Source organism: Cinclus cinclus, chromosome 11 (genome assembly GCF_963662255.1).
Source record: "Cinclus cinclus chromosome 11, bCinCin1.1, whole genome shotgun sequence".
Taxonomy (NCBI): Eukaryota; Metazoa; Chordata; class Aves; order Passeriformes; family Cinclidae; genus Cinclus; species Cinclus cinclus.
In genome coordinates, this window is record NC_085056.1 from 17,731,968 (window position 1) to 17,754,260 (window position 22,293).

Sequence of the window (22,293 nt, forward strand, 5' to 3'; positions counted from 1 at the left end):
GAGGGAGGGGCTGCACGGAAAAAGTTGTTATAGAGGCTTGTTCTCATTAACCTCCTCTGACTCTGTAAATAATAAATTTACTTTATACCTTTATATTTGAACCTGTTTTACCTTTAGATTGTTTTTCTCCCAGTCCTCATCTCAACTGATGAGCCCTTTGTTAATTTTTTTCCCCTTCCTTTGCCCAGCTGTAGCAGAAGTGGGTAAGCAAATGACTCTTGTGGCATTTGGCCAGTGTCAAACCATGACAAGTTTCCATCATAGTTATAATCACAGCAATTGTATTGAGTACAAGAAACCAAAACCTAGGGAAAGCCTACTGAAGGAGTACTTTTCAATGGAATGTGACTTTTTTTCCAGTTATGAAATCTAGGAGTTGCTTTCTCAACAAGCAGAAGAGTTAAACTAAATCCAGCTACAAACTCTCTTCAAAGATCCTTAAACTTTTCTTACATTGAAGTGATACTGAAAATAGATTTTAAGTAGGAGAAAAGAGTTCAAGAAATATGGAGGTACAAGATAAAAAAGCTGTTCAAGGGTCAAAACAGGGAGGTAAAATTCCATGCGTCAACCATAACAAAGTGGCCAAGAAGACTGGATTCATCATCACCAGGCATTTGGGTTTGCAGGTTGGAGGCAGCTTGCCCAGCAGTTGGAATAAGGCAGGAAGGGAGCACTGGAGGATGCTTGTAGCTAGGAAAAATATTCTAAAGATACTAAAAGGTAACTGTGATATTTCCACTGCAGCTCTTGTCCCAGTGGGGGAGTGAAAAGCTCTGCTCTGAAGCCTGTTTTGCCATTAGTTAAACTCTTCTGTTTAGTTCTAGACTCAGGGTAAAGGTGAAAGCAAAGCCTTTGACACTTTAGGCACCCAAATCTTTTTTAAACTTAGGAACTCCATCATTATATCAATATTCCCTAGGCTTTGGAACCCTTGTTTTTGGGGGGAAAAAATAACAAAAATAACAAGTCCAAAATATTGCAGGAAAGCTTTTTTATGCATAATAGCTCCACCCATCGAGCACCAGGACCTCTGAGTTTTGCACAATCTGTTGTACATTACATTTAAAACTTTTCTCTTCAAGGCTTTGTGACTTTGAATAGTCTTGTGATTCACATAAGCCTTGTGCCTTAAACAATGGCTCGTTCTTCTTCAGCACAATACAATCCTCAAACAAAAGGGAACTATACAAAGCTAATTAAAACCACTTTTATGGCACATCTTATAATTTTTAAAGTTCAGTTCACATACTACCACTGTTCAATATCTTACTTGGACAAAGTAACTCACAATTTATCAAGACATGTTTAATTTTCTTTAATGGGTTAATTGAAATCAATAAACTCAATTATTTTGACGTAAAGCACTCTGTAACTTTCAGGTAATGGATTACCATGGCAATGCGGAATATCAGGAAACATTCCTCACCAAAGCAGGATGGGAGAGATGCCAAATGAGCAGCACCTGCAGCATGCTGCAGGTCATCCACAAGATGGCAATAGCAGAATGAGTTCCTGGAAATTCAGGCCTTTAAGAAACTGCTCTTTGCATCTGATGCTTATTTGGAAATTTGATTTAGATTAGAGCAAGGTTGGGACAGAAGTTGGTTGCTTTGCCATCCTCTTGTTCACAAAAAAGATGATCATGTAAGATAAAGCGTAAGTTTGCATTCAAACCTTGCTGGCCTTATTTAAAACATTTAATTTTTTCAGGTGGTCATTGATACAGTAGAATTTCTGCTACATTAAATGCTGTGAGTAACATTTCTTTTCTTTCCCTCTACCCAAGTTCTATAAATCCACCAGGTGTTGATGTCCTTCAAAGTGAATGTGAAACTCGGCAGCTTTTATTCCTGTTTTGTTTCCAGATTAGGATTATGGATCTGAGCTCAGTGAGAGAGCAAAAATGTCAAGGTGTATGCAGCTGAAATCAAAAAACGTAACACCAATGTGTGTTGTACAGCTTCAAGCTGCATAGTGAAAGTGATGGCTAGCACTGCCTTTTTTCGTTCTAGGACCTTTTTCTTTAAGGTAGCAGACCCTGAATGTCTCTCTGTGAGACTGAAGTTATAGGATCCAATATCCAATTTCAAAGACTGAGGTTTTGATAGTTAATATTTGGTCTAAGAACCTGAGGATAGAGCTAGTCTGGCGTCAATTGTGATTTTCTGGTGTTAATTGTGTTAATCTGGTGATTTTTTTTTTTCCTTTCTGCGATGCTGTAAAACCTGTGTTGTTCTTTCCATAGTGTCATCAGAAGCATCTCGACACTGTTGGTGCTAAGTCTTGCCATCTTCATAACTGAAAAGATTTTTTGAGTGATTTTGTATGGAAAATCATGCTATGAAAAAGCCAGCGTCCATAAAAGAGACAGGAGGAGGAATCCTGCAACTTTATTTGAGTAATGGGAGAGAATCCACCCGGGCACACACCCATGGGTTTTCTCTCTCCAGGTTTTGGAGGGTGCAGCCTCCTTTCATCCCAAACTCGTGGCTGCACATTGCCTCCTTCCTTTGCCCACTGGCTGAGGTGCTCGGAAGGTGCAGCCTTCCCCCTATTCCCCCAATCCCCCTATTCCCCCAAAGTTCAGAAATCAGGCTTCTGCAGACCCTTCTGTGTTTTAGGAGTCAGACTGGGGGGTTCTGTAACAACCCTGTGCCTTCAAGTTGGTAGAGACATTAATACCCATTTCAAAGATGTTAACACCCATACCTTCACCCTTGGAATTGTTTGTAAAGACATTAAAACACATCTTTGCTGAAAATTTTAATTCAGAAAACAAGACACCATAACTTATTAACAATGAAACCAGCTTTGCTGGATGCTGTAGTCTTAGAATTCTTTTATTATATATATTTAATGCTTTGAAGTACTGAAGTGTTGCAAAACTAATACACCAGTACAAACATAACAATTTAGCAAGAATATATGTGTGCCAAACTAAACTGAATCCGCTTCAACCAGTACAGCACTTAGCCTGGTGGGTATAAAATATTTCATTCAGTGGGTATAAAATATTTCATTCAGTAACTTCCTCTTCTGGAACAACTTCCAAAAGCATCTGGAGGTGCATAGTGATGGGATCTGAGGAAAAGACTTATTGTTAGAGGCTTTACAAGAGAACAATATTTCAATTCAAACTGTTTTTCTGAGTGAGAAAATTATCCTTCTACATAGTTGGGTTTTTTAATCTGTGTTTCTATTTCAAAATGAAAAGTAAAGGGTGGGGAATAAACAGTTGTAAGATACAAACTACAGCATTCTGCACTTCCAAACTTACATTAGAGTACAGTGATTCCAATTACATAATTGAAATTATAATCAATTGTAATTAATAAATTATAATTAATAGTCCTGGAGACAAGAGAGACAGATGATTGACTTTTGACTGTCTGTAGAGCGAATGCTGTTGTATTCAGTTAATTCCTATTAGTCTCTTAGAAATACCTGTGTGTCCTGTTTTACCTGAGATAATATCTGAGTTTCTTTAGGGACTAAGCAATCAGGCCAGAAATGATCATGCTGGATTCCTTCAGCTTTCACTGTACCCCCCTGGGATTATTTTTTTATCTTTATGCTGTTAAAATTTTCTTTAGTGTTTGGTGGCGTAAGAATTTATGTCTGCTATTTCTTAATTAATCACTAAAGCAATGTTTTGAAGTACAGATAATTGAAAAACTAACTTAACAGATTAATTAGTTCTGTTGCTTTGTGCTACTATAGTGATATGGGGGGGGGGGAGGGTTGTGAATTAAATTTAATTTTTCCTCAAGTCAGACATAACTTCTTTTCAACAGGAAGGAGTAAAATACAGTCTTCAGTAAAGCCTATTACATACTAGGGAATTTGCTCCCCTCCACATTCTGCTCATATGCTTTAGAAGTGATTGATCAGACAGTGAGCTTTATTACACTAATTATTCTCAAGTTTAGCAAATGTTCTGTTGAGTTTGGAGCTGGCTACCTGAGGTATACTTACTTGATATTTTTTGTGGCCAGTCGAATTTTAAATGAACAAAAAGTGCATAAACTATAAGTCCACTAAGTATAAATAAAGTACAGTACAAATAGGCCAGTTCAGGTGCACTGATGATTGGTGCCAATACCAGTAAAATTGAGACCAGTGTCACTATGACAGGAATGATGATGGGTATCTGCAAGATACAAAGAATAAAATCACTTCTTCATCCTTTAGCTGTTCTTAAAGAAGTCGCCTTTATGAAAGAATATTTTGATTCCCTTATGCAATTTTTACTTTAAAATTTTCAGGAATTAGATGGGGCAATTGAAGGAGTAAGAGAAATATGGACAGGGAAAACTCTTCTGCCAAATAATTCACTAAGATTTCTTAGTGAATATTTCAAATTGCAACGTACAAGTTTGCATTTTAATAAATGTGGGAACTGACTTACATGCAATGACCTGGGCTCTTATTTTGGATATTCTTTCAGTGGTAGTCTGCTGACAGCAATTACCCCTCTGTGAAAATTTGGCTTGTGCCCTGTTGTCTGTGCAAGTGAAAATCAACATTCTGTAATCTTTTCCCAGTCCTTATGAGCTTAGTCGTAGTGCAGAACTGCTATTATATGGCTACATTTCAGGGAAAGGGAGTAAAAAACAAGGAAACTGCCCAAGGCTGCTGCTTAAATATCCAGATACTCGGTGTGAATTCATGCTACAGCATCTATGGAATGGAGGAAAAGCCATACAGAACTTACCTTGATAGGTCTCCTGAGATTCTTCCTTGTAAACCTCATAACAATTAGTGCAAGTACAGTTAAACCATAAAATATCCAGACTGCAAAACTAAAGTAATTTATGAGCGTATCAATGTCACCAGGAATAATATAAATAATAGCAATGGCCCCCTAAAAACAAAAACAAAAATTAGTGTAGTCTATTATAGAAGGCTGAATTTTACTTCTGTTTCTATACAACTGCATGTGTAGTGTTCCAGAATATGAACTGTGAATGCTTTTGCATGCACAGTAAATATTTGGGTGTAAGTGTATTACAGCACCTTTAAAGATTGTGGCTGCATCCTGCCAAAGTGTGGTTATTTTTGTGTGCAATCTTAATTCCATTTTAAATCAAAATGCTTGTAATTTTTATGCATTAATCTGTTTCATTGTTGACTGAATATCTTGAAGATTCAAAAATATATTTATAGGTTTTTAATGTAAATGGTAGAGAAAAAGGTTAAATATTTGAGATGCATTTTGACTGGTGGGTTGAAGTGTGTTGATCCAGAAAGCATACAAGGAATTTTACAAGTACCATTACCGCAGATAAAGAAAGAGTAACAGCAGTTTTTAGGGTTGGTGGGATACTGCAGAGCATGGATTAAGGATTTTTCTGGTTTAACCAGAGCTTTATATGACTTTTCAACCCAAGACAGTCCTAATGTTGTGATACGGACACCAGAAGGAGAGCAAAGCTTTAGAAAATTAGGAGACAAATTGGTTCATGCCCTAGCCTCAGCTCTTCCAGACTCAGAAAAGGAATTTGAGCTATATGTGGATGTTAAAGAAGGCCATGCTGAAGGAATTCTGGTACAAGAGCACATGTAACACGGCAGCCTGTTGTTTATTTTTCTAAGCTGCCAGATCCCAGTGGTCAGAGGCTGGCCCCATTGTCTGCAGAACTGTGCAGCCACAGCCTTGATGGCAACTGAAGCCCAAAAACTGAAATGGGAGAGTATCTGACTGTTAAATTTTCACATCAGGTGAAAGTTTTGTTAACGGAGAGAGCCTCTAAGTGTATGACCAGTGCTCAGTTATTACAGCATGAATCTTGTTTAATGGAACAGGAGGATTAAGAATTTTAAAGTGGGGAAGGGTTTAACCCAGCCTCCTGTTTGAACTGCCCTGGAGAGGGGGGCTGGGAAGAAACCCATGACTGCATTCAGGTGATAGGTTAGGGAAAATTTATGAGACACTCCCTGGCCTAAGGGAGAAATTGTGTTTATTGATGGGTCTGCAAGGGTGGTAGAAGGGAAGCCATTTACAGGATACACCATCAATAATGGAAAGGAATTAAAAGGAGAGATAGCTGCCCACCTGGTCAGCTCAGACATGAGCAGAGCTGTATGCACTTGTGAGAGCCTGTGAATTATATCAGGACAAGATAGTGAATGTTTTTACTGATTCTAAATATGCATATGGGGTGATACATGCATTTGGGAAATTACAGGAAGAAAGAGGTTTATTAATCTGCAAGGGAGAACATTAGCTCATGAGAGCTTAATTAGTTGCCTATCGGAGGTGGTGAATTTACCAAAAGGGATGGCAATAATACAAGGTAGGGACACCAGGCAGGGTGCTCAGAGGAGGCAATAGGAGGCAGTAAATTGCCAGAAATCTCTCAGATCTTCCCCTTGCTCCCAGTAACCCCAGCACTGCCAGAGAAATGCTTTTCTGCCAGAGGAGCTGCAGATAATTAAAAGGAGTGGGGCAGATGAAAGAGGGGATAATTCTTTTACTAGGGATGGTAAGGAAAGAGGGGATAATTGTTTTACTAGGGATGGTAAGCAGTGGATACCAAAAGCTCTGGCCTTAAAATTGTTAAAACAGGTCCATGAAGGGAGTCACTGAGGACTTCCAGAAGCCTTCCCAAAATGTGTGCTGCTGTGGGTCTTTTCACTCTGGCAAAGTGAGCTGCTGAGGGTTTTGATTTGTGCTAAAACCAGTAATAGGGCTACAAAGAAAATTGCCAGGGGAGAGAGGCCTTGGGCTGTAGGTCCCTTCCGGAGATGCCAGGTGGATTTTACTGAAATGCCCAGAGTTTAAATCTCTTGTGATAACAGTATTTCAGCTAAGAGGGTGGCCAGAAGCATTTCCAACTGCTTCAGCAACTACAGCATCAGTAATTAAGGTGGCTTTGGGACAAATGATTCCAAGATACGGGATTGAGGAAGCAATAGACTCAAATAGGGGAGCTTGTTTTGCAGAAAAATTCTTCAAGGAGTGAAGATGACTGCTTTAGGGATACAATGGAACCTCCATACTCCCTGGCACCCCCAGAGCTCGGGCTGGGTTGAAAATATTAATAGAGAAATCAAGAAACACTTTTTGAAGCCGGTAATAGAAACTAAAATGCCAAGGGTACGGCTCCTGCCACTGACTTGAGCAAGAATAAGGGCCAGACCCAGAGGAGATATTCAATTATCTCCCTTTGAATTGATGTTTGGAATTCCTTACCCTTGTAATTCTCAGCCTAGCGGGGGGTGGAAGTAAGTGATGTATGTTTGAAACAGTATGTGGTTAGAATCCTGTCTCCTGTGAAATCTCTTTGGCAGGAAGCTCAGCTGGCACAGCCCCTGCCTTTGGACTTTGCTGTTCACAACATCCAGCCTGGAGACTGGATCCGAGTTAAGGAGTGGAAGAAGCACCAGTGGTGGTGAAGTGATGAGGACCTTTCCAGGGCTTGCTGGCCACAGAAACAGCTGAACAGGGCTGGACCCACCACACTCGGGTCAAGGTCTCTAAGGCCCCAGGGATGTGGACATCTCAGCTGGAGGAGAAGGGTGGCAGGCTGTGACTGACCCTCCACAGGAGTGCCCTGGAGCAGCAGGGGAAGCCCCAGGTGCCTCCCCACAAGCTGCCTGCTGGAACAGTCTGTGTGGCCTTCCCTCCTTTGGAATCTCCACCCACGGCGGGGCTGCTTCTTGCTGTCGGTGTTTGCTTTATCTTTGAGTGGTTTCTGTGCCTTCACTCACCACAGGTGGTGCAGAAGACAAGGTGAAAATTGGACTAGGTCATTAGAACACGCTATTGGAATATTTCTGTTAATAATCTTCATATTGTCAGTTACGTTTGGGCCAGAGGTGGGAGAATTGGGTTTTTTAGTCCTAGGAGAAGTAGCAAAAACCTTTCACTTTAGCAATTGTTGGGTCTGGGGAGGGTCAGCAGGATCTGAAGAGTGGCCATGAGAGGCCAGCCCAGTCCAACCTAAATGGTGGGTCAGCACCCTGAGTGAGGTCCATTATGGAACAGGATTTTGGGGTGAGGAAGGAAGTCCATGCTTCATTCTTCTGAAAGAGGCATTTATTGTCTAAATAGAACAGCAGGCATATACATGGGGAAAAAGTGTTTGTGACTGGGTTTATATTTTTGGGTTTATATTGCTGGACCCCCAGCTGCCCCCTTTATGATTGTTCCAGATATCAAGGCAGATGGAATCAAATACATGTTAAGCTCACTAATGGCAGCTGGGTAAGGTGTTCCTTCCATAATTACCAGAAGGATTTTTGAAGGCTGTAAAGCAGTGGGGAAGGATAAGTTTTTGTCACCCCTTATTTTTAAGCTGCCCCTGAGATAATTCCACAAGTAGGACACATGTTGTCCCTGACTATGAGTGGTAGTGGCAACACTGGAATGGAACTCGAACCTTTTTTAATAGGTTCTGGTCCAGATCTAACAAAACAGATCTGGGATGTAACTGCAGGTGAAAACCTCATGTGGGAGCTTGGAAGTGCAAATAGTGTGATTCTTATGGTGGGGCAGCTATTGTTGGAGGACTATTAGGCCCAGGAAATGAGCTGTATCTTCATCCACCAATTGATGAGGAAAATTGGGAAGACCCCTTTGCCAATAGGACCTGGGCTTTGAAAGGGCATTATTGGATTTGTGGCCAACAGCTTATTGCAGGTTATCTCCAAACTGGTTAAAATGTTATGTAGGATATATTAAGCCATTGTTCTTTTTGCTACCACAACTTCAGGGAAATCAGTTAAGAATCAAGTGATATGATCATCTGCTTAGAGAGAAGCAGTCAGTTGATGCATCCCTGACTGAAGGGAGCACCTAAAAGTGGGGTAAAGATGAATGGCCCCCTGAGCAAATCATACAGCACTATGGACCAGCCCCTGGGAATCCAAATTAATTTATATCCGGTGCCGAAGAACCTATTTATAATTTATACCTGGTAGTTAATTTACAAGCTGTCTTTGAAATAATAACCAACCAGACAGCTACAGCTCTTGACCTTCTTGCTGACCAATGCGCTCAGATGAGGAATTAAGTATTTAAACATCAGATGATATTAGATTATCTATGAGCAGAAGGGGGAGCGTGTGGCAAATTTAATGACTCAAACTGCTGTTTGCAAATAAATGACAATGGAAAAGTGGTAAAACAAATAACAAAAGGAATAAGAAAGTTAGCTCATGTGCCACTCCAAATGTGGAAAGGATGTGAATGGGACATATTTTCATGTTTACCTGGTGAACTAGAGGTTAAAATAGTGGGTTTTTTCCCTCTTATTTGCTGTAGCAACTCCAATCTTTTCACCATGCATGATCCCTTGCTTAGTGCAACTTATTCCACATGTGATCAAGGGGATGCAGTAGTAGCCGTGCCTACAAATGCAGAAATGGCTACCAAAGGAAAGAAAATTATGTCGCTGCAAATAATTGCAAAACCGAAAAGGACCCAGGAACACAAAGTTAAGTCAATGTTAACTAAAGTTTGTAAAGACAATTACTGAGAAATTAAGGAGGGATTGAAAGGGATGAGAAGGATGTGTCTTTAGAAACAAACTGTGTGCCTGATGGTAGATAAAGCCAAATACAGAGACATTAAAGAAGCAATGGGGTTAACCATAAATTCCATAGGAATTCCACTAATTGACTCAGACTGTTACTCACTTAAGACTGTGCTAAATCTCTGGATTTAGAGAAAAAGAACAGAGACACAAGGAAAAAGAAAAAAGGGGGGCAGAAGGTGCACACATTGGAAAGGAGGTCTGTCTTAAGCATTTTGGGAAATCTGTACCTCTCAAGTACCTCAGCAGTGGGGAAAGACAGAGGGAAATGTGGCCAGGAAATTAGGATAAAAAGGAGTCTGTGTCCTCTAATAATTTGAGAGACCCCAGGGGAAGTGCCCACAACCTCTCCCTTTATTCCAGTAGGTTTACAGAACTCCTCTGTCTCCTCTTTGGACATAAACCTCTGATGTTTGTGGATTAATTTTCCTGACAGGGTTGAATATGTCTTGTTTTGCCTTGAAGATAAATGGGTAAATTAAAAATAACAACATGTTCTGGATTTATTCTTAAATTAACTGACTGGAATTTTTTAGTGAGATGTAAATTTTCTACATGGAGGAAATATTCCTAAAACAAACAGGGTAGTGATAGCTTGCTTGCAAGCATCCTGTGAAAGGATTCCCTAATACTAACTATTCATTGAAGATTTTGTTCTCATGCCATTGATTCTTAACCATTTTGATTTTTAAAATCCAGTTCCAGAATAAATATGCTCAAATTAGAGAAGTTGGGGATTTTACATAGTCTTTTTTTCCAAAATGTATTTAGCAATTTTCTTGTCTAGATAGTTCAAGGTATGTGTCAAAACTGCTCGTAAGAAGCTGTGGAAGTATGCATTACTGGAGAATTTTTTGGTGAGAGGTGGTAATTTTTCTGTGCTTAGAATATATACTTACATAAAATATGATAGCAGGTGCTGGTGTTAAGCGCTTAACACTAATGTAAGATAGGACCTTTAGCATGTGCCCTTCACGACCTGCAACATAAACAAGTCTGACAAAACAAAAGCAAGGCAATGTAGTTAGTGTGGCACCTAGACCTTAAATAGTGTTACTAAAAAATAGACATCCAGCAAATTTCATCAGTATTGGGATTTAAAGAGTATTGTAGCCGTTAAAAATTAGGGAAATTAAATAAGTGGTATTGAAGCAGTGAGCTAAAACAAATTCTAAACCAGTATTAAAATAGTACACTTGAAACTAATTCCAGAATCATTATTTTGCACATATAATTGAAAGTTATTTTGGGAAATGTTACCTATTGTGTCCATTTTAATGTGTTTCATAGCAAAAAAAGCTATATTGACAACCTTTTGTCAAAAAATAGTCCTTACAGCCGCATTGTATTCAGATGCTTTTGAAATTTTAAAATATTTTAAATGGTAAATGGAAGCCCTGAATAGCTAATAGAAAGGAATAGCTTCTCAGTTACCTTTGCTGGTATAGTCATGCTTTTACTGGTAACTTTTAACTGTTTAATTCTCAGCTTTAAAACTGATGAGAAATGAAATAAACCTTTTGTGCTATAATGGTATACCTTCATTGAATTAACAAGAGACCATGTTCTCTAATTTTTCAAACCTGCATAGCCATGTTTATTTTGAAAATTAAACAATCCAGCTAGATTTACAGGCAATTTTAATTTATGTTTTGTATAATGTGGATCAGAAGAATGTCCTTATGTCTGTAGATGCATGTATAAAAATTTTTCCACCCTTCAAAACCTTTCATTTGAAGATGTTTAGAAGGGGACTTACCTGCCTGCAGTAAAACAGGTGCCATTGGCAGATCCAAGTGTCGAAAACACCACAAAGAGAGGAACTATCCAAGAGGCTGGATAAAGGACTCTATCTCCAAATGTCTGGGATATGGGATTAAAATTAATCACTTTTGTCATCTTGACTACCATTTAGTATATTCAGTAATGTTAGAGCTTCTCTGTAAGCAAAGTAAATGGGTATCTGAGCTATGTTACCAGCAAAGCCATGTTGTATACTTTGTGTAGCTACTCAAGCATGCTCTGCCAAATAAATTAATTCATTGACCACTATAAGATGGAGTGGAGCATTACTTCCATGATGTTTAAGATGCAACATCGGTAGGAAACATTGGAAGACAGACGTAAAAAACTACACAGAAATTAACTTCTGTTAAAGACACCTGGTTTGGGATGTGTCTGCAAGGACAGACTGAAGATGGCATTGCTGCAGAGCACTCTCCACTCAACAAGCTGCTTTCAGCCTCTCTGGAAGGAGGAATTTTAGGAGTGACAGCCTGAGACTGGGGGCAAAAAGTCTGGACAAACTCCCTCTGGTCTTTCACTACATTGGAGTTCTCTCCCGTGGTGTGGTGTGTTTGTTGTTGCTCTAGATCTCATGTAGGTACGTTGACCAACAGCAAATTAATTTGAATTTAAGCGTCTTTGACAAGTAGGTTTAGGTTTTTGGTAGGGGTTTGGTTTTTCAGTAAGCCAAGCATAAAGAGCTTTGGTTTTGCACAAGTCTGGCATCAGTGATGTTTCTTTGTCCAGAAGCAGGATGCTCAAGGGGAGGTACAGCTGTACAGACCTCTCTGCACACTGCACTCCTTTTGTTGTGCTGCCTCTGCTCAGTGCAGTTCTGGGATTTTGTTAATTTAGTCTGATCAGTTCGGTGCTAATTGATGTGTGTTGTTCAGATTGTTTAAGTTTAAAGGTCTCTTGAAGAGGACTAGTTCTTGTACAAGATTTAACTTCATACATACTTTTCTGTAACTTCTGGAGCAGTTAAGCTGCTGAAATGCACAGAATATCTAAATTTTAAAAGCTTTTATTAAAGAAAAAAAATAAACATTTCAACATTACTGTACTTCTTCACTGTGCTAGACTATATATTTAAATGCTTGTCACATACTCTTTGTTTTCCCCAAAAATTAGCATTAGGAAAATTGTTGCAGGACCTCAATAGTTGTTTTAGAGACACAGAAAATTTACGGAGTGGAACTGATGGGGCAAATGTATTTTTTATGGTTTCAGAAACTTACAGGATTTATAATTTTACCTGTAAGATTATGCCTTGCAAAAATGTAAAAATCATATCTTCAAATTTGTTAAGGAAAAAAGCCCAGAAAGAATAAGGTGGAAGTGAGTGATGGACTATTTGCTGTTATCTCCATAATAACTAACTTTGATCTACTGTCATTTCACATGTGCTTCTTTCTCAGAAATACTGGAAACACTGAAAATGGCAAAGCAACTGTCAGATGTTATTTCTCTTTCCATCCTTTTGATGCCTATGGAAAGCAGTCACCCTCTGACCTGAAATGTTTACAAAATGTTTGCTGAAGATTGCCTTACTTTTGCTTCTCTCTTTTATTCCCATTTGGCTATGATAGAACCACTCTTTAAATTAGTCATTACTGAAATTTTACATTAAGAAATGATAGTAGATAATTGGGGGGGAGAGGGGGGGAGAATGGCACTAACACCTTAGACTAAAATTAATTTTATCATACAAAAAATTAATGGAACTTAATGACTTACGTGATTTCAATGCACACAGCCTTCTTCAAATGTTTTATTACAAATTTAAGTAGCTTACCACAGCAACTGCCTGGGACTGCAGAAGTTCTGTCGAAGTCATTACGGTGAAATAGGAAATGTTTATCAGAACGTAACAAACTGTAACCAAGGGGATTCCAATAATTATAGACAGTGGTAGATTTCTAAAGAATGGAAAAGTAAGACCCCCATCAGCATTGCTGTATCACTGTTGTCCAGTTCTCATAGTAAAATGTGGATTCTTACTTTTCCTGATATGCTCTTTAGGTGTATGTATGTATTTATTTATTTTTTTACTGTAGAGCTATGGAAAGCAGGATTATAAAAAAGGAAAAATACAAATCATGCAAAGATACAAAGCCTGTAATACAGGCTAATTAGCTTTGTTTGTGCTCAAACCTTGAATAATAAAATATTAGTGCTTTTAAAAAGCAAATAAAAATAGATGCTTGCTTACAGAATAATACAGAGAGTTTGATTTCTTGCCAGTAAAAACATTGCTTTCTTACACAGATTTACCTGTAAGGGTTTTTAAGTTCCTCTGTGATGTAATTGAGTTGATTCCTGGAAGGAAAAACATTCATAGAGTATTTTAGCGCTCTGGTGTTTAAATACTACTATTTTATAAGGTGAGGTGTTATTTATTGCGTTATTATTTTTAATCTTTTCAGTTAAAAAAAAATAAAAATGAAAAGTAAAATCAATCTTTTAAGTAGGAAGACTGCAGGGAAAAACTCATGTGAGCTTCTTATCCAAAAGCCAGCCTTTTGATTCACCATCTCTTTCTGCATTACCTCTAGTATCTCTGAGACTAAATCTTGGATAAAATATCCCAGAATAACCAAAGAGAAATTTGGCAGACATCTTAGATTTACAAGATACCCTTTCAACTTCAAGCTTTGCAGTATGTGAGCCTTTGCAAATAAAAGCACAAGTGTGCTGAGGGCAAAGAGTGAAGCAAGTGTGCTGGTGTTTCATAGTGGTTCTGTAAGTCCCACTGTCCAGAAAACAGGCATGGAAACCTTTTGAACTATTATACCTATCCGAATTATAATTTCTAAATACCCATTTCTGTTAGGGCATGTAGACCAATTGGAGCAAGGTTTTTATATTCATCCACTCTGAAAATCTGAAGAGTTAGTGTTTACAGTTCAAGGCAAATTTTGAAATGTTAGTGCCAGGTGGTTACATACATAAATAATTATTTAGGGAACAGCTTCTTTGCCCTCTTAAAAAGTCCACATGAATGCATGAATTAGCAGACTTACATGCCTGAGTTGAGACACTCAAGCTTGGAAACAGAACCTAAAAAAATAATCTATTTTAAATAAATTCCGTTTCAAAAGCTTTTAAATGGGAATTGCTGCGTGGTAGATCAATATTATATTTTTTTTTTGCTTCCAAATTACAGACCTGCAAGTAGACGTTTGCAGTTTGTACATTTAGGAATAACAATGGATTTGTGCCATCAGAGACCACTATGCCAACTGACATTGCCTAAGAAAAAATCTGTAAATTGGACCTTATAATTTCTGATAAAATGTTCCTTTTTTTATGCCCTCCTGTACTAATCAAACACCACCACATATTTCAAAAGAAATGGAATTTGATGGGGTAATCTGCAGGGAAAGCTTTTTTGTCTGACACAATGGAATTAAGCTGTGCTCTATTCCCCTCATTCCAATGGAATTAAACTGTGCTCTATTCTCCTCATTCCAATGGAATTAAACTGTGCTCTATTCTCCTCATTACAATGGAATTAAGATGTGCTCTATTCCCCTCATTCCAATGGAATTAAACTGTGCTCTATTCTCCTCATTACAATGGAATTAAGATGTGCTCTATTCCCCTCATTCCAATGGAATTAAACTGTGCTCTATTCTCCTCATTACTATGGAATTAAACTGTGCTCTATTCCCCTCATTCCAATGGAATTAAACTGTGCTCTATTCCCCTCATTCCAATGGAATTAAACTATGCTCTATTCCCCTCATTCCAATGGAATTAAGCTGTGCTCTATTCCCCTCATTCCAATGGAATTAAACTGTGCTCTGTTCCCCTCATTCCAATGGAATTAAACTGTGCTCTATTCTCCTCATTCCAATGGAATTAAACTGTGCTCTATTCTCCTCATTACAATGGAATTAAACTGTGCTCTATTCCCCTCATTACAATGGAATTAAACTGTGCTCTATTCTCCTCATTACAATGGAATTAAACTGTGCTCTATTCCCCTCATTACTATGGAATTAAGATGTGCTCTATTCTCCTCATTACAATGGAATTAAGATGTGCTCTATTCCCCTCATTACTATGGAATTAAGCTGTGCTATATTCTCCTCATTACTATGGAATTAAACTGTGCTCTATTCTCCTCATTACAATGGAATTAAGATATGCTCTATTCTCCTCATTACTATGGAATTAAGCTGTGCTATATACTCCTCATTACAATGGAATTAAACTGTGCTCTATTCCCCTCATTACAATGGAATTAAACTGTGCTCTATTCTCCTCATTACAATGGAATTAAACTGTGCTCTATTCCCCTCATTACTATGGAATTAAGCTGTGCTATATTCTCCTCATTACTATGGAATTAAGCTGTGCTCTATTCTCCTCATTACTATGGAATTAAGCTGTGCTATATTCTCCTCATTACTATGGAATTAAGCTGTGCTCTATTCTCCTCATTACTATGGAATTAAGCTGTGCTCTATTCCCCTCATTACAATGGAATTAAGCTGTGCTATATTCTCCTCATTACAATGGAATTAAACTGTGCTATATTCTCCTCATTACTATGGAATTAAGCTGTGCTATATTCTCCTCATTACTATGGAATTAAACTGTGCTCTATTCTCCTCATTACTATGGAATTAAGCTGTGCTATATTCTCCTCATTACTATGGAATTAAGCTGTGCTATATTCTCCTCATTACTATGGAATTAAACTGTGCTCTATTCTCCTCATTACTATGGAATTAAGCTGTGCTATATTCTCCTCATTACTATGGAATTAAGCTGTGCTATATTCTCCTCATTACTATGGAATTAAACTGTGCTCTATTCTCCTCATTACTATGGAATTAAGCTGTGCTCTATTCTCCTCATTACTATGGAATTAAGCTGTGCTCTATTCTCCTCATTACTATGGAATTAAGCTGTGCTATATTCTCCTCATTACAATGGAATTAAGATGTGCTCTATTCTCCTCATTACTATGGAATTAAGCTGTGCTATATTCTCCTCATTACTATGGAATTAAGCTGTGCTATATTCTCCTCATTACTATGGAATTAAACTGTGCTCTATTCTCCTCATTACTATGGAATTAAGCTGTGCTCTATTCTCCTCATTACTATGGAATTAAGCTGTGCTATATTCTCCTCATTACTATGGAATTAAGCTGTGCTATATTCCCCTCATTACTATGGAGTTAAACTGTGCTCTATTCTCCTCATTACTATGGAATTAAGCTGTGCTATATTCTCCTCATTACTATGGAATTAAGCTGTGCTATATTCTCCTCATTACTATGGAATTAAGCTGTGCTATATTCTCCTCATTACTACAGTATCTGAGCACCTTCAGCAGCGAAGCAGCAGTAGTAGTGCTTTGAGGATCTAATATATTTTCTTTCCCTAACAAACAGCAATTAAAAGAGGGGTTTTTGACCAAACTAGTGTTCTTTCTCCAGAATTCATTCAGACATTCTTAATAAAAGTCAGTTGTTAACTTCTTCAGAGAGTTCTACAGGGCAAGAGTAAACCAGTTAAAGGCTGTTAAACTGTAACTGTTAAGGCTAATAAAGATTCCTTACCATCCATCATATGCCCAGAGTCCATTATAAAATGCCAAACTGATAGAGCTAACAGAAATTTTACTGTCCTTAAAAGAATCCTTGAAATTTTCAGTTTTCCCTGCAAATAAGAAGAAGATTACTGATCAGTGTTGAAATTAATTCTTGTAATCCCCATCAGATAAAAAAAAAACATTCCAACATGTTTCATGTTCTGAAACTTTTCACTTATAAAAATTAATTAGTACCCTTTTGTATTAATTAATGCTTAGTGCTGCATTTTCTACCCATCCCCCATTTCTAAAAGAAAATACCACAGTTTCCAAGAGATGCATAACTAAAACCCTGAATAAAGAGATTCAGGGCTGTGCCTTATTGCTGTGTCCCTTCTGTCAGTGGGGAATTTTTTAAATGATCATAGCAAAAGTTAAAATAGTTTTTTCAAATAACATATAATTTATTACCTTGTGCAAGGAGAACAATTCCACTTACAATAATGATTGTGACAATGATCATTTTAGCAGCTGTGAGAAAATTCTGAAGGTAACTTCCCAGCTTCACACTCAGTGAATTCACAATTGTAATTACCACTAAAAGAAATAAAATTTTAAATTTTGCACTGTCAGAATTTAAAGAAAAGTTGCCCCTCCCCTTATTTATTGCACTGCTTGTGTGTCATGCTTTTTGTTTATATTATATACAGTTTTTACTTACTGTGTTTAGATAACTTTTAAAACAGTGAGGAAAAACAAGATTTATTAATTAGATTTTGATAGTAGCTTTAATAAAAAATATTTTGAAGTAGCACAGCATTCTGATAAATAAAGAAATAGTATTTCTGCTATTTTATATAGTATTTAATAAATATAGTATTTAATAGTATTTTTGCTGTTAAATATTTTCTGCTAGAGATAAGCATTCATAATACAGCTGTATCTCTCTTAATGAGGAATTTAAAAAAAACCCTTGGACAAGGAAAAAAAGCATTTTTAGACCTATCATTTTGATGCTGTTTAATTAGTTATTGTGGGGAGGACTCACTGGGCTGTCTTAAAGATTTCTGGTGGTTTTGTGAAGTTGAACCTAAGGAAGTTCCAGGGTACTGAACTGCACTTATTGACGGGGCCAGACACGAGTGGCTGTGCAGTTTTGGATCTGCTCTGTCTTAAAAAGTGTGACTCTTACCAATAGCAGCTGCTGCAAGGCACTTGATGACAGCCTGGGGGGGATCACAGCCTGGATAAAAAGGAGCTGATGCATACTCCGCGAAGCTGAGACAGATGATTGCAAATGAACTGGGTTTTGTAACCAGCAAGCTTGTCCAAGAAAACAAAAATGCTGGAATTGGACCAAATGCCTCCATAAGGTAAGGATATTCTCCCCCAGACTTTGTGATCATTGTACCAAGCTCAGCAAAACAAAGTGCACCTGAATAACAAGAAAAGCAGGTTTAGTTCGTACACTTTTGAACCCAGGACTGCTTGAACACTTCTTAATAGGTGGAAAAGTTAAGGGAATTGATCTGTATAGTGCACCATTATTCTCTTCGTATTTCTGCATATTTTACTGCTAGAAGCAAAATAAAACTTTAATTACTCGTAAGCAATTGAAAAAAATACCCTGAAATTATTCAGATGCAGTCTTAAAATTGCTTTGATTACATTGATATTTATGACTTCACCAAAACCAGTACAAGCAAACCTTATGATTTAATTTGATTTCTGTTTAAGAAATGAGCACTATATGAAACATTTAAGTGAGAACTGAACTGGCTGACGTACCTTTAAGAAACTTGACTTTCTGCACAAAAAAACAGACTTCCTGAACAATTTTGAAATAAAACTTCTGCTAAGTCAACATTAAATTACAGTGATACTTCCTTTTCTATCACTGTATGTGGCATCTCAAGGTTTTGCTTGTATGCTGCCCTACTTGATACAATGCTCAAAAATTTATTTGTTTTACTTCTTTAAATATTTTGAGGTGCTTAGTGCTAAACTTTCAGATAAAAGAATTAGAATTAGAAGTAGAAAGATAACAGAAAGTACCTAGCTCACTAGCAGTGAATTTCACATATTGACAGCTATTTAAGTATAAGACTGTTCTCCTTACTGCAGTGGGTGTCAGTGGATGAAGCAGGAAAAGCTAAAACTTTCTTTCAAAATAAATTGAGTGTGATCTACAGTTTTAAAGCTTAGTTTGTCTTCTATAAACACCCCATTTCAAATTTATGGTTGAGTACTGCCATGCATATATACAACAGGATTTAGCTGATTTTGGTGTAGGTGCTATTAGCTAATTTGTGAAATGAGAGTAGTGCACAGAAACAGCAGATATAAAGATTTAAGGCAAAGATTCAGATTTTTTGTCGAGTCTTTTACCTAGTGTTGCCAGAACTCCACAGGCTGCCCAGACTACTAAACAAGGACCCACAGCTTCAACATTGGCAAGCACCGATTTTGGAGAGACGAAAATACCTGAGCCAATAATTGTACCAACAATCATACAGATTCCACTAACGAGGCCCACCTTGAAATAAAATGAGATGGTTTTGTAAGCAATTTCTAGTAATTCACCATTTTCTTCTCAATATTGCAGAACAACAGTAATTACCACTACTGACTTATTTTTATTGGCTTTCAATATATAAGTTCTAGAAAGAAATATATTAAACAATTTTGCAAAGTTTCACTCTTCTTTCCAAAATCTGTATCTAGCCTGTGGTGTACTCCTGCAGTTTTTAAAAGCACACTTACTTGTGGTTTGCCTGCCTAGTTCCTTCATTAAACTGTCCTCTGGATTATGTGAGTCTCAAATATCACCTTGAATGGGTGAACTTGCCCTTTCCTCTCTGATTAAGCTATAACATTCTTTTACAAGCACTTGATGAATTCTGAATTTTCTAAAATTTCAGAAATTGTCTTTCATGGATGGAGTTCGGTTAGGGTTGGGTTTTTGGTTTATTTTCTTGAACAGCTGTTTTCCTCTCCTTGCTTTAACTATTTGTGCCTAGGAATTGTGTTGATGCATCTAGGTGGTGATAAGATCATGTTCTCCTAAATTTATAGTGACCTACAATATTACATAAAACCACTGAAACTGAGGCACGTATTACTAAAACAAGTGGCATGGGCTACTCAATATTTTCTGATAGCTATGGCTACTATAAAAACATCAGTATTTTTCCAGTCTTGGCACCAAACTAAAACCACACAGATAATCTTTTTCCAGGCTACTTAAATTAATTTTAAAAGAAATGTCACTCCGTCCTGAGAGGAAGTGCCACAACTTTTTTCTAAAGCATCTGTAATTTTCTGGAGGAGACAGATTTTCACTTCTTTTCAAGTTCCAGTGCCTATTTTCTGGCTACAAACACTAACAAATTTTCAGAAACAATGACCTAGACAACCCACTACAACTTCTGGAAAGTACATGTGAAAAAAAAAAAAAAAATTGATGAAATGCCTCAGTTGATCAACTCAGAGAAAGTGTTTGAATTATTTTTATGTCTGATAACTTCAAAGACATATTTTTGGAGTTTTAGTCTGTTTATATCAATTAGCAGTTTCTGAAAATGCGAACCAGCCACATTGTTGAGATATTAGCACACTTTTGCTAAACTGGGACACAGCAGTGGTTCTTGTAGGCTGATGCAGGTGCACAAATGTCCCCTCCTGCCTCCCTGTGCCAACCCCTCCCACGGGGACCAAAGGGGGGGAAGAAGAAGGTTTGCCTGCTTTTGGAGGTTCATCGTTTGGGGTTCATGGCTCTGAATGGATTGTCCGTCCTCTCTTCCTTTGTCATCTCCTCTTCTTTTCCTCAAGCTTTCTTCACCCATTTGTTATTCTTGTTGAAACTTCTAAGGAAATAAAAACAAAATCTTACTCTAGCATATTAATGTCGCTTGGCTTTGGCCGATGCATGTGGGTACAAAGTAGAATAGGTAAATATTACCAGAAAACAAAACCATGCAAGCACTGGCTCATATTCCATCGAAATAACTGCTCAGAGGAGAACAGGCAGAGGAGAAGTTTTGTCAGCTTCACCTCATCCTCTGACTTGCTGTGGATTTTCTTTACACCCACCTGGCGAGGGAATGTCTGCGTCTCCAGCCCCGGATTACATTCGGTTTCCAGGATGCCTTTACTGGAACAATCCAGCTTCTGCAGCCAGTCCTTCCTTTGAACTCCTCCAAAAATCCGGAGATGTTATCTTCCTCCCAAAAGCTAGGCTGTTTTCTTCTTATCTAGGAGACCTGCTTTCCATTCTTCATTCAATTGGCCTCTCATCAGCTCCTTGGAGATGGAATTATCTGCTAAGCAGAGTGTGGGTTACTGCCATTAGCTATTCAGCAGCTCTTTGAAAGAGTCACCAATCTTCTCTGGGTTGATTCGGGGTGAACCTCTTCCACCCAACGTTTTGTCTTTTTTTAGATCTGGAATGTGAAGAGCTTGTTTTCAGATTTAAATTCAGACTTACGATTTTGCTTGTTTTCCCTAGTATTGGGCTAAAAATGCAGTCTGAGACACTGAAGGAAATTGATGGGGTTAGGTCCTGAGTCTCTAAAGTAGATTCAGTCAAAAGTCTTTTCTCTTCTAAAACCTTGGGTTTCAATGCTGAAGATCCTTATGCTTTTATACAGATGGTAACTCTGGAAGGCATCACGTTTAGGCAACATAAGTTGGGTTTGTTTATTTTTAAATTAAGTAGTAACTGGGTACAAAAACTGCAGCATTTTAAATTGACAGAGCACATATCTCAGTATTGCTGGTCTTCAGAAACATTTAGGCTATAAAGACATCAAGTATATCTTTTGAATTAAGGATTTTTTAAAGAACCATAATGAATACAGCTTTTAATATTAAACTTATGATAGAAAAGTGCACACATGAAAATTGCAGGGCTTGGGTGGCTGAATTTCATTGTAGCTTTGTGCCCAGCACCTTCTTTAAAGTCATTTATTTCAGCTGCTTCAGTGGTTATCTTTAGCAATTCTTGCTCCCACTTACCTTATTTGTTTATATTTCTTTGGTGTTAATCGGCTCCAGGAATCCTTGTCAAGTGTTATTTCTCTTGTTAGGTTTCCCAGCCAGTCACAAGCAAGGCATGCCCATGTCTGAAACCAGAATATGCAGAAGAAGCAGCAGCCTAAGTACAGAGGTTATAAAAGTTAATCATTACACCTATTCTCTGCCAAGAAGTTTTGAGTTAGGAACCACAGGTAAACTGATAGTCCAATTAGTTTATCCTTAAAAACAAGAAAATCCATCTTTGTTCCATTTGTGAGAATGTTTGTCCAGTGCCTAAGCAGTGTCATTACATAGTGAGAGTAAACCATAATTTGGGGATCCTGTTCTGATGATCTTTACAGCAAGCAGTTGCTAATTTAGAAATGCTTTGGAAAGATAA

General features: G+C 37.8%; 1 protein-coding gene across 1 annotated transcript; it reads right to left on the reverse strand.

Annotated features, from left to right (window-relative positions):
• Positions 1–3,019: 3,019 nt before the first annotated feature.
• SLC7A9 (solute carrier family 7 member 9) lies at positions 3,020–20,722 on the reverse strand. Its single transcript, XM_062500040.1, has 12 exons — positions 20,618–20,722; positions 19,266–19,413; positions 18,070–18,312; positions 17,349–17,474; positions 16,906–17,005; positions 13,602–13,646; positions 13,123–13,246; positions 11,302–11,405; positions 10,442–10,538; positions 4,718–4,867; positions 3,979–4,153; positions 3,020–3,084 (listed from the first exon to the last, which is right to left on the reverse strand). The coding sequence occupies exons 1-12, from the start codon at positions 20,720–20,722 to the stop codon at positions 3,020–3,022; spliced, it is 1,482 nt and encodes a 493-aa protein (XP_062356024.1).
• Between the last annotated feature and the right edge of the window lie 1,571 nt (positions 20,723–22,293).

What these genes read in the sequence shown, in the direction of transcription:
- SLC7A9 (XM_062500040.1), bottom strand. Translation starts at nt 20,722, where the DNA reads ATGGGTGAAGAAAGCTTGAGGAAAAGAAGAGGAGATGACAAAGGAAGA. An exon ending in GAACTTAAAAACCCTTACAG is followed by an intron (nt 13,247 to 13,601) that starts GTAAATCTGTGT and finishes TCCATTCTTTAG; the next exon opens with AAATCTACCACTGTCTATAA. An exon ending in ACCTGTTTTACTGCAGGCAG is followed by an intron (nt 10,539 to 11,301) that starts GTAAGTCCCCTT and finishes TTGTTTTGTCAG; the next exon opens with ACTTGTTTATGTTGCAGGTC.